Source organism: Balaenoptera physalus, assembly GCF_965194825.1.
Source record: "Balaenoptera physalus genome assembly, chromosome: 1".
Taxonomy (NCBI): domain Eukaryota; kingdom Metazoa; phylum Chordata; class Mammalia; order Artiodactyla; family Balaenopteridae; genus Balaenoptera; species Balaenoptera physalus.
In genome coordinates this window covers 151169669-151187757 of record NC_138882.1, presented here as the reverse complement: position 1 = coordinate 151187757, position 18089 = coordinate 151169669, and the positions used below count along the sequence as shown (strand labels likewise).

The following is an 18089-nucleotide window of genomic DNA, read 5'->3' as shown; positions in this document are numbered from 1 at the left end:
TAAAACTCTGGAGAGGGGGCCCGGTAATGTGTTCTAACAAGCTTTCCAACTGATTCTGATGCATGCTAAATGCATCAGATCTCCTGATCTAAGATAAACCCTTCTCATAATATAATTCTCAGACCACTGCTTGGAATTGGTTACAAACTACATCTCTTGGGAACCAGTCCAGACCTCCTGAAGCAGAATCTGTACTGAAGTGGAGCCCAGACTCTGCACCTTAATAAGCACTCCCTGTGAGTCTGATGCTTCTGATTCCAAGTTTCAAATGCCACTGCATCAGATTATACACTCCTGGAGGACAAGGACTCTCTTGTTCACAGGTCAATTTGTTTCTAATAGCTGGGCCATAATAGACATTCAGTGAGTATTTTTGGATGATTAGCTAGCTCCACATCAACGTGCCTATCACTACAGCAACTGCCACGGCTGCTTAGGACCATGACTGGGAACTCTAAGGGGGTGTGTGCTGTCTATCCCCCCTTCTTACCCCTCAAAACGGTAACGGTTTTGCTTATTTTAAAATGGTGGTCAGCAGCTTGTTAAAGAGTAGCTGGATTATTAACTGATGAATTAAATTCATCTTTGTTTTAGGCTGTTTGGTTCTAAGGAAACATAACTATGGATTGGGATAGCAAACAAGAAAGTTGAGGGCCTTAATATATAGTACCTCAACTACCTTGAGGTGACGTTCAGACTAATTTAAGTAAAGCTGACAGACAAAATTTTCAGTCTGGTGGAATATGATCTGTTCAGAAACATTATTCTGGCAAGAAAAGAAACCTCTATTAAGAAATGGCTTTCAGCACCTGCATCCTTTGTTTAGTTTCGGAAAAAAAGGCAGCCAAGACAACGAAGAAAGAGGCTTTTAGAATTCAGGCTCCTTAGAGTTACCATGAAACACAGATCACCTACCAGATTAGTCCAACCAGGGGCAAAAGCTCATTTCTCAAGAAGTGTTTCAGGTTTTATAAGCAACAACTCTGATACTGAATTAAAATGGCTAAGGAAACACACATACACACACAACACCCCCCCCCCAGAAATTAAATAATTGACCTCACAGATATACATATTTCAATTAATAGTCCCATTTTTAAAAACTGTTAATTTATTTTTCTACCCAGTTCAGTATCAGTGATATATAAAACGATATAAACAGATTACCATATTTATAGGAAGACACACAGAACAATTACCAAGGAATAAACCCAGCAAAGTAACAAATTGTTGCTTATCCACGTCCACTCAACTATACAAGTTTTTTAAAATTCTAGCACAGTGTCCCAGTTCTCTAGGAAAGAAGTTACGTGGATTTATACCTTCCATAAGGGTCAAGAAAACATTACAAGAGCTGATACAATCACATTTTGTACTGACAGTCAGAGAAAGGCTTTTAAAGAACACCCTCTAATTTTCAGGCCAATGTGTAGTATCAGTGGGTTCATAGGCAGGATGTGACTTCATCAAAGGAAATGGTTCTCTCCTCTTGCTGGCCTCCTAAGATCCTCCTCCCTGTACACAGGCGAAGGAGCTCTCTTTCATAACAGGTGATCGAGCCATACCCTACTCCAACAGATGGTGTGTAGATTAACAACACAATGAGGAAAAGGAACTGACTTCCTTATCTACTAAATACAATCCAGATTTGGGGAAGCAGTTTCCAAATTTCCACCAGCCAGACATAAAGTGAACTATATTGTGTACACAGCACGTCCTCTTGAGAAAAAATAGGGATGAACACATCAGAAATTTTCACATTGCTCATCAAATATACATTTTCCCAAAGTATATGGGAAATGACAAAAACCTAAACAAAGCCAGACATTTTATCTAAGTAAGTCAGAGTTTAAATTCTTCTTTATGGAAGCATAAGGTTAAGAGTTCTTTTCTCCCAAAATGCCTCAGCCAGGGAAAGCACAGAGAATGGAATATAAAAAGTTCAATGGCTTTAAAACATGGAACTCAACAGTTCTCAGTCAACCTAGTCACAGTTTTCTGGTCATCTGTAAGTAACTTCCACATTCGAAATTCAACTTTTACATTCAAAAAAGAGATCAACTCCACTTCAGATGCCAAAAAAAAAAAAAGGCAACAGCCTAGATACTCCAAACACTTGACAACTGGGAAACTGTCTCATAAAGATACTTTAAAGGCCAGCAGGATTCATTTATAATTTGGCATGTGCTGGTTGAAGGGGCAACAAATAAATCAAGATATAATACATCAAGTAATCAGACAAATGGTAGACATATATACCACATTAAAGATTCATATACAATTCTGTGCTGGCTTTAAAGAAAAAAACCGCGGACACTAGAGGGAAAAAATGGGAAAAGAATTACAAGGGAGCATTTCAGTCCAAAGCTAGTCCAGTGAATATCTACCAGTAGGATTTCCAATCTTTCACCTCCAAAGTTGATCTAATAAATTATAAAATTACCTACTCATTTTTGGGACATACAACATACTCCTAAGTACAGTAATCCCTCTGACATTTTGGTTTCACTTGCTGATTGATGACTAAGTTGTTTCTGGCTGTAAAGATTTTCCTAATATATTTTAATTAGCCAGTTAACAAAGCAAAGGTTGCTCCCTCTGTGAGGCCAATTAAGCTTTACAAAATAATTTGATCTAATGAAGATGAGGGAAGGAAAAAAAAGGGAAAGTTTCCTGGGTTTTCGTGCAAAACTTTTTCTCTCACTTGAAAAACTCGGCAATCACTTAATGTTTTGTTCCAGAAAAAGAAAGCAAAACTAGTTGAGAAAATACCCATATGCTTATTGTTTACTAGCATGATACAAAATAAATTCATAGATGTTGGTCAATTGTCTTTCGAAAACCAAATGTGAATGTTTAATCTTGTAACTTAAGAACTGAATTTTTCCACATTCCTTTATATAGAGTTAGCATCTGTAAATTGAGACTTTTTTTGGACAATCATGCAAATTTAATTTGTCTCTGAAAACAAAAACACAACCTAACAGATTAACAAAATATGTCCTTCAGACAATATTTTCTGTGAATTTTTCTCCACTGTTACCCTTTTTATCCTTTAGTAAACAGAAACTACTCCAAAAAAGTTTATGTATTTTGAATTTACAGAGAGCTAAACTCTCAGGACGATTAGGAAGGAAGACTAGACCAAGTCAACCTATTTTATCAGTACCTTCTGAGCTGACTCTACTCCTCTCAAAAGTAAACTCTAAAAATTTTCTAGTTATTATTATTAAGCTATATAAGCTACAAACATTTCTACTGCCATAGATGCTTCTGTAAAATTGAATAAAGATTTTATTATACCACACACACAAAAAGTAATCGGTACAGAAAAGGCAGTTTTCGGTTATTCTGTTGAGAATTTCTTTCCATGATCTCTCCCATTAAAGTATAGTTTTCAAAGCAACCACCACGACAAAGGAAGCATCTAATTAGTCTATTTTCTTCTGATCCAAGAATGCTGAACATTTACTGTCCCATCTGTAGTTGTATCAGCAGTGTAATGAACACAGTTTATATTACTTAACTATTCTTTGAACTCCAAGAACTGTTGAAGTCTTTTCTGATGTTCTGCAGATGCTTGCACAGCACTAAATGAAACATAAATTCAAAGCATAAGCTTTATTTTACATTAAGCATATTAAGTGAACCACAGAGCACAGAGTCAATATTTTTCAAAACAATTAAAAACGAATAGAAATCTTCACATATTTAGTACTTCTGAAAAAGCTGGATGAAAACCCTCCTTAATCTAATGAGGAGGAGGGCTTGCATTCAGTAACAGCATGCTTCTACCTTCTAAAAGACCAAAGCAAATTAAGACTGACAAGTGAAGGCATCAATTTTAACCTGCTCTGCTGTGGAACCTGCTGTGCAGTTCCAGGCCTTGCAGTAGATTTTCTGGATTTTATTATTTTATTTAAACCAGATTCCAACATTATCTTTGAGTTGTGGAGTATTTGAATTGCCTTTAATATAAAATCCTTTAAACTAAAATGTTTGGTTAAAACACAATAGACTCCACTAATCGTTTTCAAAGGTAACAGCTTGGTGGTTTAGATTTACTTTTCCCTTTGAACGTAAGTTATGTCTTGGAGGGGAAAACTGAGTTCTCTCCCCACCCTTGCTGCCACAAAAATACATTACCTGGACAAAAGCGGGGCAAATATATATATTGAAACTAGCATAAAACGTCCTTTTAAACTTTTGGGCACAAACTGAATATACTGAAAGGTTCTGGTTTTCTAGTTGTTGATAGTAATATAACATTACTGAATGATAAAATTCCAGGTAACTGAAGGGCGCCACTTTTAAAAGTGTCAAGTCTTATTATAATAATTTGACTACAAATCATGCTAAAGCACCTTATACATTTACATCTCTCCGACTAACTGCACCATCTCAAGTGTATTTTACTGTTCGAACTCTCTCTAGGTGCCAGCGAGGCTGTCATCTCTCACTAAATGGCTCTGAACTTTTTCAAACACCAAGTCTACAGCTTTTCTCATGACTCCCCTCTGCTAGCAGGCACTGTACTATCTCTTGCTATTGTTAGTATTCTTGACTCTAATAGCAGTCTTCCTCTCATATTTTAATGTTATAGGCTGGAAAACTAGCAAATCGAATTTGCCTAAATTAAGAGTAAATAGGTATTAAATGAATTTCTCCAATGCGTAACTGATCTGCGTTAATTTTCACGCCTCAAATGTTAGCTTCATTTATACCTGGTTCTCAGAGGTGAAGTTTTGGGGAATGAATAAACCAGGTATTATACAGTAATAATAGTTATTGTCACAACAATATATAATGTAGTGTGAGCTTTACATATGTAGGATCCCATTTTATCTCTCTTAAGAGCAAATGAAACAAACTGGAATGGATAACAGACCCTTTTCATGGGAGGGTAAACAGTATCAGAATGGTTTCCAGAGGTTTGTAGATAGAATTCTAGGGTCAGAAAGATTTGAGTCTAAATGCTGGTTCTGCAACTTACTACCTGCATAATCTCAGGCAAGTCACTTAAATCAATAGGTAACCTGTCCACAACTACAGATAGTCAATAATGTAACCAGACATATATCCAAATGTTTTAATTCCAAATCTAACTTCTACTATACCATTCTGTCCTATATTTGTACAAAATAGTCTCTACTGACCTCATCAATTTTGGTACATGTATAAAATATGGCTCTTCCACAGACCTACTAGAGAATGGACTTGAGGATATGGGGAGGGGGAGGGGTGAGATGTGACAGGGTGAGAGAGTGTCATGGGCATATATACACTACCAAATGTAAAATAGATAGCTAGTGGGAAGCAGCCGCATAGCACAGGGAGATCAGCTCGGTGCTTTGTGACCACCTAGAGGGGTGGGATGGGGAGGGTGGGAGGGAGGGAGATGCAAGAGGGAAGAGATATGGGAACATATGTATATGTATAACTGATTCACTTTGTTATAAAGCAGAAACTAACACACCATTGTAAAGCAATTATACTTCAATAAAGATGTTTAAAAAAAAAAATATGGCTCTTCTCAGAGGAAAGAAACTAAGGCAGAGTTTCATTCTCATAACTTTTTTAACAGTCATCTATCTCCCTTTCTTATCTAAGAAATTTATTTTCCCCTTTTCGTCCTGTTTTGCTGTATCATCAATATACATCATATCTATTTCATTACCTAAATTCATTGAACGTTTTCTGAGAGTACCCTACGTGGCAGTTTACATCTTAAAGGGAGTCCAGTGTTGTATAGGGTGAGAAGGTGGAATTTTAAGAGCAAGAAAGACCTGATTTCAGGTTCATGTTCTAACACTGACTAGACTACGCTATTAGGCAAGGTCTTAATCCCTCCAAGTCTCAGTTTCCGTATCTATACAATTACGATAATCTCTACACCTCAAAGGCTCTTTGAGAAGAGTAAATGAAAGTGCGAAGTGTACTGTCTAGAACAGCACTGTGCAACAGAACTTTCTGCAATGATGGAAATGTTTTATACCTAAGCTGTCCAATACGGTAGCCACTAGCTATGTGCAGTTATTGAGGACTTGGAATGTGGCCAATGTAAGTGACAAACTGGATTTTCAATTTTATTTAACTTCAATTAATTTAAATTTAAATAGCAATACGTGGCATCATATTGGAGAGTGCAGATCTAGAAGCACTCAATAAACAGATTTATTTTTGGTTTGTTTTTAAACAAATGAATAAACCTCTTAAGGAGAGCGGATTATCTATAGCTCTTCTGTATTCCCACACAGAACCAAAGTGTTCCATAAAAACTTGCTGCTGCTGCTACCTTATGTATGTGTTGACATGTATGTCATATGCTTTATGTATGTGCCTCATGGAAGTAAAAGGAAATACACTACTGCTTCTAAAACCAAGTGGTTTGAGGAAGTTCTAAACTACTTATTGATTGCATACAGAAAAAACAGAGCAATCTCTTATATCTTTTAAAGTTTATTTATAATTATGACAGACATAATTTAGTTAATAAACTAGTATCCCTTACACTGACTAGGTAGATTATTCCATGAAAAGAAAGCAGTAAACATCAATGAAACTAAATATACACAGGTTTGGCATTTGTGGTTTTCTTTCTGGTTCCGTTTCTGAAGGTGGTATGATCTATCATTGCTTTTCCAGCACGATTCACAAAGCACCAAGGACTCATTTATGGAATACTCTGCTCACCCCAAGTCTTAGTTTGCTGACCAAGACGTAATAACAGAATTATTTTTAATACGCTTTTCTGGAGAAGTATTCATTTTGCCTTTTTTCTCCCTTAAGGATATTTTAGTAATTTAAAAAATATATATATAATTACATTTGCTGCTTTTATAACTTTCTATCCTCTTTTTTACCCATTTGAAAGAAGGCCCCAAAACTTTTATGATAGGCCAAATTTTAAAATGTAAATATTAAATCTAAATCCAAGCTGTTAGTTCCCAGTAGGAATCATGAAGGTCCCAAAAGAATACTTTCAACTTATGAGCCTTTATAATTCTCATACCTGTTTCTCAGGTGAACTCCTGAAAGTGAATTATCGTGGAACAAAAACAGGTAAACTTACTTCAGATGTCCACCAAATGTAGTAGTTATTCTATAGATGGCAGTTTTTAGTGATGCTCTAAAGGCAAATCTTAATGTTTTATAAGAAGTGTCCACTAGGCTTCCTGAAATCCGAGGTGGTTTACTGGAAGCATGAGGAAGCTTGAAGTACTTGTCAACTGCCTACATCAAGAAAGAAAGAAAACACGTTAGTTCAGACTATCAAGAAAGCCAATTTAGTCCAAAGGATTAAAGAGATTTCATTTCAGATAGATAGATAGGTACAGAGAGACACACACACACACACACACACACAGAGACATATAATAAATATTTATTTTGGATCACAGTCAAAACAGTTTGAAAAACAGGGAGTAGAGGTTCAGCCACTTCAGCAGTTACCAGGGAAAAGTCCACATCTGTCCTTTAAAAAGCAGTTATACTTCAACAGCCTTGAAAATGAAAAACCGGGAAGTGAAACACAGATATCCTACTCTGCTTATGATGCATGACAGACGGGTAAGAGTACCTTTATTATAAATCTCAGCCCAAAAAAAGACCAAACTTTATACTTTACAAGGGTAAGGTTATTTACTATACTAGTTTATCTTCCTTTTCAATTCTAGCTGATAAAGTACCTATGAGCAAGAATAGGTGGGAAGAGAACTCACAAGTGAAACTGATTTTATTTATACTTGATAGTATAAGAAAGAGATTTAAGTATAACTTTTAAAAGCCAAAGGTAAATATTATCATTTTTAAATGCTATAAACTATATTAAGAGAAGGGAGAAGACAGAGAAGTATAAGCATGTCAGTCTACTACAGCAAAGATAATGTCTAAAGTGACAAGAAGTAATAGTAAAAGTCTATTATTTATAGTTACAGATGTAAGCACCAAAAAAGTACTTAAAACTATAGTTAAAAGGATTTCTGCCGTCATGTTTTTAATTTCAAGAGCTCTTAAGAGGGGAAAGCAGGGGCGGGGTGGTAGTGGGATGAACTGGGAGATTGGGACTGACATATATACACTATTATGTATTAAATAGATAACTAATAAGAACCTGCTGTGTAAACAATAAAGAAAAATTTTAAAAAGAGCTCTTTTATGTCATTTGAGTGATCCTTTTTATTTCAGCATCCTATTTTTGTTTCAAGGCTGCAATACCGCTTTTATTTCTGAGGATTTTGGTGATTTTTGTTATGTTTTTGGTTTTTTGTTTGTTTTATAGTTTCTTCCAAGCTACTTTTCTTCTCTTTGCTTCTTTTGGTCTCTATCTTCTGTATTGGATACTTTCTTCAAATTCTAGTGATCCTTGGCTCATGACTGAGAGTGGGACCTCCTAAAGAGCTGACCGAAAGCTCTGAGTACACAACTGGAGATTTCTGACAGCTTCACAATAGGTGATCTGCATGGACTTTTTTGGGGGTGAGTGCTCAACTCAGTAACTTTAGGTCTTTCTTCTTGGTCTGATCAGAGTTCCCAAAGAAAAGTCTTCCAGTACCCTGTCTGGGGGACCTGGTCCCCAGTGCTCAGGGAAGCCAAGTGGTGAACAGAGCTATGGAGCACAGCTCTATGCTTTTAGTAGAGTACCCGCAACTGTGAACTCTCCCAGTCCAGAGACCCAGTGCTCTACTCTCTCTGAGGATGAACCTTGACTTCTGCTGGAATGAGGGAGAAGCACCACCTAGGAAAATCTAGGGATCTAACTGGCTTTCAAACAGCTCTCACCCAAACCTCCTTGTTCTGGTGCCTGTCCCTTCACCCTTGGTTCCAGAGGGCCTTGGTGCTTGCCCTACTACCAACTTCAGATTTGCCTCTGGAATCTGCTAAGTTAGTTATCTCAACCATCTGCTGTCCAGCTTTGAAGACTTTGTTGCTGTTGTATCCTCTCCTATTTATGGATTTATGTTTGTTTTTTTTTCCAAATAAATTTATTTATTTATTTTTGGCTGCATTGGGTCTTCGTTGCTGCGTGCGGGCTTCCTCTAGTTGCCGCGAGTGGGGGCTAACTCATCGTTGCGGTGCGCGGGCTTCTCATTGCAGTGGCTTCTCTTGTTGCGGACCACGGGCTCTAGGCACGTGGGCTCCAGTAGTTGTGGCGAGTGGGCTCAGTAGTTGTGGCTCGCGGGCTCTAGGGCGCAGGCTCAGTAGTTGTAGCGCATGGGTGTAGTTGCTCCGCAGCATGTGGGATCTTCCCGGAACAGGGCTCGAACCCGTGTCCCCTGCATTGGCAGGCGGATTCTCAACCACTGTGCCACCAGGGAAGCCCTTTTTTTTTTTTCCAGTGGACCCTTTTTATAGTTTAGTTTTTTACAAAAAAATTTACAGAAATAAGAATCACAGGATAATGTAAAATAACTTTACACAAGTTTAAATAAGACTATAAACGTATTTTCCAGGTTTTGAAGATATATACATCTGAAATAGGCAATGTCTTTTGAATGCAACTAGCTGCTTATCAGCTATCATGAATAAACCTGGAACATAGCCATCTTGTAATACTGATTTCAAACTGAAGATATATCTCCAGCAGGTTCTAGCTTATCATTACTTCTGGTTCTTTTTCTTGCATCTGCACATCAAAATACAATATTTTAAAAAACTTTTGACAGCTCATAATATTGTTGAAGAGTTCAGCCATTTTCTTTGTACCCCAATTGTGCAAAACATTTTCATTCTTAGGTTTATAAAGATGAACTGAAATGATGAATCAAATATAAAAATATTTTATTGTACATGACTCTTTTCATTTCAATATCACCTATTTCCTTCCAATCACTTTTTTGTTGATTAATTAATTAATTTTTGGCTGCGTTGGGTCTTCATTGCTGCCCATGAGCTTTCTTTAGTTGCTGCAAGCGGGGGCTACTCTTCACTGCGGTGCACAGGCTTCTCATTGCAGTGGCTTCTCTTGCTGTGGAGCACGGGCTCTAGGCACACGGGCTTCAGCAGTTGTGGCTCGCGGGTTCTAGAGTGCAGGCTCAGTAGTTATGGCGCACGGGCTTAGTTGCTCCGTGGCATGTGGGATCTTCCCAGACCAGCGCTCGAACCCTTGTCCCCTGCATTGGCAGGCGGATTCTTAACCACTGCGCCACCAGGAAAGCCCTTCCATCACTTTTGAATACACCTTTGTATACCTTCAGCATGTATCCACTTAAGAACCATGTAAATTTCTAGAGTGCCGTCTCTCTACGTTCATCTTCTGATTTATCTAAATAATTACTTAACATATTGGCAATTTTCTTCCTTTTACCATCATGGGTGGTAAATTTTAAAAATCTGAACTAGCAACTGCATTCAATGAAAGCTTAAAAAAAAACTGTAAAGATGTGTGTTCAGACTATTTATATACCTTTTCTTGAAAGATGATACAATACTATATGATTTCATCATTCTTCTGTTTTCTTATTGGTCTTCTTTACCACAACTGGAATAACTGATGAGTAATGATGAAATAATTCCTGGGATGATCAAATAGCAAGTTGTTTCAAGATACTGGAAATGTAAAATCACTAGGATTTCATAATACATCTTGGATTTTAAAAGGGTCCAAAGGATAATTGTAAAAGAGTGAATTCTGTTTGACTGTTTTCTCTTTGTTCTTTGAAAGACCTCTAAGAAAGAATAAAAGTCACAGAATATCAATCCTTACAAATAACTGGAATAGCTCACAAATAAACGCAAAAATTAAATTGGGTCCAGCAGACTCTAGTGGTATAAAAGTTACACTGGGGAAGAAAGTCTTAGTTTAGAGGTAATGTGTCCTTAACACATCTCTAATTCTCTCTAATCTCCTTTATAACAAAGGACAAGAAGGCTTCAGGTTCAGGGATTTGAGCAAACAGTATGTAGCCAGAGCTTAAAATTATTGTCTTTTCTCACTTTAATTGTCTTCTCCTAAATACTGAAATCCAGGAAGCCCTGGGACTTCCCTGGTGGTCCAGTGGTTAAGAATCCGCCTTCCATGTGGAACATATATACAATGGAATATTACTCAGCCATAAAAAGAAATGAAATGGAGGTATTTGTAATGAGGTGGATGGAGCTAGAGTCTGTCATACAGAGTGAAGTAAGTCAGAAAGAGAAAAACAAGTACAGTATGCTAACACATATATATGGAATCTAAGGGGGAAAAAAAAAAAGGCCATGAAGAACCTAGTGGCAAGACGGGAATAAAGACACAGACCTACTAGAGAATGGACTTGAGGATATGGGGACGGGGAGGGGTGAGATGTGACAGGGTGAGAGAGTGTCATGGACATATATACACTACCAAATGTAAAATAGATAGCTAGTGGGAAGCAGCTGCATAGCACAGGGAGATCAGCTCGGTGCTTTGTGACCACCTAGAGGGGTGGGATGGGGAGGGTGGGAGGGAGGGAGATGCAAGAGGGAAGAGATATGGGAACATATGTATATGTATAACTGATTCACTTTGTTATAAAGCAGAAACTAACACACCATTGTAAAGCACTTATACTTCAATAAAGATGCTAAAAAAAAAAAAAAGAATCCGCCTTCCATGTGGAACATATATACAATGGAATACTACTCAGCCATAAAAAGGAACGAACCTAGGTAATTTTTAGAGACGTGCATGGACCTAGAGACTGTCATACAAAGTGAAGTAAGTCAGAAAGAGAAAAACAAATATCGTATATTAATGCATATATGTGGAATCTAGAAAAATGGTACAGATGAACCGGTTTGCAAGGCAGAAATAGAGACAGAGATGTAGAGAACAAATGTATGGACACCAAGGGGGCAAAGCAGGGGTCGGGGGGTGGTGTTGGTGGGATGAATTGGGAGATTGGGATTGACATATATAAACTAATGTGTATAAAATAGATAACTAATAAGAACCTGCTGTATGGGACTTCCCTGGCGGCACAGTGGCTAAGAATCTGCCTGCCAATGCAGGGGACACAGGTTCGAGCCCTGGTCCAGGAAGATCCCACATGCCGCAGAGCAACTAAGCCCATGCGCCAGAACTACTGAGCCTGCGCTCTAGAGCCCACGAGCCACAACTACTGAAGCCCATGCACTCTAGGGCCCGTGCTCCACAACAAGAGAAGCCACCGCAATGAGAAGCCCGCACACTGCAACGAAGAGTAGCCCCCGCTCGCCGCAACTATAGAAAGCCCGCGTGCAGCAACGAAGACCCAACACAGCCAAAAAAAATAAATAAAAAAAAAACAAAAACAAAAAACCAGAAATAGAGTCACAGATGTAGAAAATAAACTTAAAAAAAAAAAAAGAACCTGCTGTATAGTAAAAATAAAATAAAATTCAAAACAAAACAAAACAAAAAAGGAATCCGCCTTCCAATGCATGGGACACGGATTCGATCCCTGATCGGGGAACTAAGATCCCACATGCTGCGGGGCAACTAAGCATGTGTGCCACAACTACTGAGCCCGCGCTCCACAACTAGAGAGAAGCCTGCACACCACAATGAAGAGCCTGTGTGCTGCAATGAAGACCCGACACAGCCATAAATAAATAAATGAAAGAAGGAAAGAAAGAAAGAAAGAAGGTTAAGAAATGCATGCTCCTGCCAAGCCCTCACAGAGGTAATTTGATACAGTGGGAAGCAAAGGACATGAGGTCTAAAAGCCTGGTTTTCAAATTTACTCAACCATTTATTGGCATGATCTTGATTAAGTCATACCAACAGATATAGTCTTTTTGAAAGAGACTCAGTCATGCAAAATAAGCCTTATTCTAACTTTATGGGATTGTTACAAAAATTAAAGAAAGAGCATTTCTTTTGGAGTACTACACAAATATTAGGTAAAGTAGCATAGGATTCTAGAGAAACAAAGAATGGTCTGTGACTTGTAGAAGAATATTGGTCAAGGGTCTCTGGGCCTTCAAACCCATAGTTCTGGCCCTCAAGGACATTCCTTTCCTTTTCCCCATTCTTCCTTCTAACTTCTGTTATCACTTCCTCAAGGAGGCCTTTAATGACTTCACACTTCCTTTCAATCTCCTATTCACAAGACTAGCTTAGACTCGCCCGTTTTATGTTCTCTGATCATCCTGCATTTTTGCATATTGTGGCACTTATTACAATTGTAGTTACTTATTTGTATGATTTTCCATTTTATAGTCTGTAAGCTCCTAGAGGGCAGGAACCATGTCTGCCTTTTCTCATTCTATATCCTAACACATGGTAAACCATTTGATAATTAACATTTATTGGATGAATGGATATGTGAATAGCATAAAGGTCAACTTCAATATTCCAAGTATATCAAAATTTGACCTTCAGATGATAAGGCAAAAAATATAATAGAGCTGATATCCTACCAACAAGGTGACAATGACTTTTCAAAGACTTGAAGGCTTTCTGAAAACTTTAAAACATACTTTTAAAGATGAAAAAGTTCTGGAGCTAGATGATGGTTGATGGTTAAACAACAATGTGACTGTACTTAATGACACAGAAATGTACACTAAAAGATAGTTAAAATGGTAAATTTTATGTTATGTGTATTTTAACACAATTTAAGAAAAATTTTTTTGATTAAAAAGCACTCTACCGGGCTTCCCTGGTAGCGCAGTGGTTAAGAATCTGCCTGCCAATGCAGGGGACACGGGTTCGAGCCCTGGTCTGGGAAGATCCCACATGCCGTGGAGCAACTAAGCCCGTGAGCCGCAACTACTGAGCCTGCGCATCTGGAGCCTGTGCTCCACAACGGGAGAGGCCCGCGCACCGCAATGAAGAGTGGCCTCCGCTCGCCACGGCTGGAGAAAGCCCTCGCACAGAAACGAAGACCCAACACAGCCAAAAATAAATAAATAAATAAATAAATTTATTAAAAAAAAAAAAAACCACTCTACCATTTTGGTCCCCAACCTTTATAAGGACCCTTTTTAAAGACTATATATATATATATATATATATATATATATATATATATGTAGATATATATACATATATATATGTATATGTAGTGGAATTCCACAGGATAGTAGCTGTTCTCCATCCACTAATGTAGGAAATAATGCTTTTAAATGAATTTGTATTTTAATTAACCAAAACAGCATGTAGAAACCTCTGAAAAATAGCTATAAATGTCAGACAAACATTAATTACTCAGATGACAGCAATGTATGTGTGGATTCATGAACCTGTTGTAATACTTGGAATCTCCCAGGAGGGTCTGGCCCACTATTAGGAACAACTGTCCTAGGATATCCATCCCCCCACTGCTTGCCCTCTGAATGGTTTGAAGAATGAAAGGCTTCCCCTTTCCTTTCATATTTTCTCTTTAATGATTCACAGTGATATGGCTTTTTTATTGATAGTGAAAAATAAAACAAAAGAACAGAACAGTTCCATACAATTTTTCCTTAGTAACATCCAGAAGCCTGTATTTTATAACTTGCCTTAAATTACAGAGATACTTAGAACTTACTCTCGTTATTAAGAGCAAGTATTCCTCCTACATCACAGAACATAAAACCAAAAACATGTAACAGGGCTCGTATGAGTCACATGACATCCCTGCCTCTCAAAATGAAGGGGCTTGAGACTATTATGATTAACCCATTACATCAGAACTGTCACTCAAATCAGGCCCCAGAACAGAAGCTTTTGCCCACCAAACCAACCATGAAGCTATCCAGCAGTCACGCAACAAGCATTTAATAAGTGCCTGTCATTTGCCAGGTACCAGGTCAGATGCTAGGAATACAGAAATAAGACAAGGTCCCTGCCTCTGCTCTGACTAGAGACAATAAAAGTAAACAGACAATTAAAATGCAGTATAATAAAGTGATGAAATGGGGATTACAGGGCAGAGCCAGAGAAAAGGAGAAAAATGTGTTCTAGGCAAAGAAGGAAAGAAGAAGCATCGTATATAGAGTTAGAGTCTGGTTAAGAAAATAAAATATATTTGGGGGGAAAACAGAATAGTCCATGGTGGTTATTAGAGTAGAGGGCTTATAGGAAGAACAGGATAGTGACTAAAGTCAGAATGAAGGACCCCTGTTAATAATAGGAGCAAAAGGCCATAGTAATAATTCAGGTCAGAAATGCCAAGGGCCTGAAGTGAGGCTGAAGCAGGAGGGATGGGCAAGAGAAAAGGGTGGGTGGTCGATATGGGATTGATCCCTTAGAGTTTTGCCACATGGGTGCAACTGAAGGACATGGCAACAAGGAGTTGAAGAATTGGTAACAAAATGGTTGAAGTGACAGACTACAAGGTCTAAGCTGGATAGGGAAAGACATATGTGTAGCTAGGAGGGAGCCGAAAAAGGAAGTGGGGCTTCCCTGGTGGCGCAGTGGTTGGGAGTCCGCCTGCCAATGCGGGGGACACGGGTTCGAGCCCTGGTCCGGGAAGATCCCACATGCTGCGGAGCAACTAAGCCCGTGCGCCACAACTACTGAGCCTGCGCTCTAGAGCCTGCGAGCCACAACTACTAAGCCCACGTGCCACAACTACTGAAGCCCGTGAGCCTAGAGCCCGTGCTCTGCAACAAGGGAATCCACTGCAATGAGAAGCCCGCGCACTGCAATGAAGAGTAGCCCCCGCTCGCCACAACTAGAGGGCGCCCACGCACAGCAACAAAGACCCAATGCAGCCAAAAATAAATAAATAAAATAAATTTAAAAACAAACAAACAAAGGAAGTGAAAATATTGGCAAAGACAAAGTGTACAGAAGAAGCAAGGAAATGAGAGGCTGTGCTTGGGGGGGCTCTTACATGGGCCCACAGATCTATGGATAGAATTCAGGGGGCATGAACTTTGGGAAAAAAATTACATGTTTATCTTTACTAAGCTCTAATTAAAATTTAGCATTTCTTTCAATTATGAAACAGTAAATCACAATAGCATTAGCAATTCCTGTGACTTTGCCACCAACAGATATCATCAGTATCTTCATATCACATTACTATTGCAATTATCTGAAATACCATTCATCATATCACTACTTCAAAGTGATGAGTTTTTAGACTCACTGATAGATCTTGTTATTTAATGCATTAATTAAAAAGCACACATTACTATATCACAAATTTAATACTTTCATAATTGTATTCTAATATAATTGATTTCCTTTCTAATCCTAAGGACTTTATTTTATGTATTTAAGAACATTATTCTGAGAAAAAGTCCATGGGCTTCATCAGACTGCTAAAGGGACCTTTGGCACAAAAACATTTAAGGACTCTGACTTAGAGGGTAGAATCCTGGAATTTTAAGCTTTGGAGGTGGAGAATTCAGGGGATGATGAGGCCTGGATGATGGTCAAAGGTTGAGACTGATGGGTATGTAAAAGACTGGCGAGGAGGTCAAAGTGTGGGACAAATACCCACGTGGACACTGAATCACTCACTACAGTCAACCTCAGGATATGGGGTGGGAAAGACTGCAAGGCAGTTTGCAAAATCTGATGCCTGCAGAGCATGACCAAAAGGCCGACTGTGATGTGGCCTAGGGGAGAACAGATGCCACAAGCCTCACACTAGGAAGGGTTGTTATACTCAGAAGCAAAGTATCAAATCACCGGTCCTGTTCTTTGCTCCATTTACCTCTTTTCAACTCTCAAAAACATGCCTCTGCCTCTTTCTACTCTGCCCCTCAACAGTATCCTCCATTCAACTCCTCTGTTTCAAAGTAAATAGGGCCTGACCCTTCCACAAATCTATAATTCTTACCTTCCCAATCAAAGGTAGGAATGACTATAACCAAATAAACAAATTGCTTTCCTTGTCATACCTACCCATAACCAACTATGAAGAATTAGGAATTCTGATGGTGGGGAGGTGAAAAGAAAGTAACTTTGGTGCAGAATACCTTGAGGGCAGTGTGATCCTTGTGAAATCAATTCCGTTTCAACCAGCATTTTTAAAAAATGAAATAGAATGGAAAGCATTAGAATGCAGAGCACATACTGAAAGGTAAGCACTCTTCTAAGAATCTTTTGTTTCTTGTTACACCCACACACCTCTATATTCTGAGTCTAATGTAAATGTACTAGATCATGGTCTAAAAAGTTTGAAAGCCACAGTTCTAAGGGTAGAGCCATTCTCTCTAAAGAGAACCTTATGTAAAAATAAAAGCCCAGGAGAAGATGATAGACAAGTTCAGAGAGAATAAGGAATGTGGATCTGCAGCTTTCCCTGGGGTCTACTACACTGCTAATGCCCTGCAATCAGCTCACATTCAAGTCCCAGCTCTGCCACTAACACGACTTGTGTGTGAGACCTGAGGTAAGTCACTGTACTACCGAGCCCCTCTCATGTGCAAGACAGGGCCAAAACACCTCCATCTCACTTCACAAGATAGATCTGAGGTTCAAAAAAAATAATGATAAATCACTCTGCAGACTATGGAACATTGTACTGTAGTTTTATTTTAAACTATATAGCAAGAGTGATTAAAAAAAAAAAAAAAAACTATGCTATGTACCAAAGATACGCCCAAATCATGGTTACCCTATTGTGTGGTTAGACAAGCCAAATATTAGAAGTTGTGGAGAAATAGTAGGAAATTCTTTCTTTAGAGAAAGGCAGCTGGGAAAAGAAGCCAAATAATAAAACTACCCATGTGTATAAACATGTCTCAAATAATGTACATGAGAAAGTGGGCACAAAGAGGACTCAAAGTGAAGAAAAAAAAAAATCACTGGTTTTGATGGGTAAGACTTTCTAAGAGGTAAAATGAATTGAGATTTGGAGAAAGGAACAGTGAAGCCTGTTTTCTCTTCATGTCTTAAATTGTTTCCCAAGACCCAAATATGCACCAGTTTATTATCCTTCAAGCCTAGTTCAGTAACACTCCTCCAGAAAACCTATACACCCAAGCCCCTACCTCTAAATGCCCCTAGCCCTCAGTGTTTATACTCCTCATCTGACATACAACTAATATTACAAGGCAGTGTAAAACATATCACCCAACATGAAGTTAGGAAAGGCAGCCTAATGGAAAACAAGAAGCATACGTTTTACTTTTCTTCCTTTAAGTCTAGGACTAAAAAGACCTGGTAGTTTAAAACTATGCACACAGCCTGCTAACAGGAA

General features: G+C 38.4%; 1 protein-coding gene across 1 annotated transcript in view; it reads right to left on the bottom strand.

Moving 5' to 3' along the window:
• Window positions 1–1088: 1088 nt before the first annotated feature.
• The window catches only part of NDC1 (NDC1 transmembrane nucleoporin), a 47876-nt gene continuing 30875 nt past the window's right edge, over window positions 1089–18089 (bottom strand). Inside the window, exons 17-18 of the mRNA XM_082429501.1 lie at window positions 7073–7233; window positions 1089–3590 (exon numbers count right to left, since the gene is read on the bottom strand). Coding sequence (XP_082285627.1) covers window positions 3527–3590; window positions 7073–7233 — 225 coding nt within the window. The 3' untranslated portion in view covers window positions 1089–3526. The remainder of the gene's footprint in view (window positions 3591–7072; window positions 7234–18089) is intronic.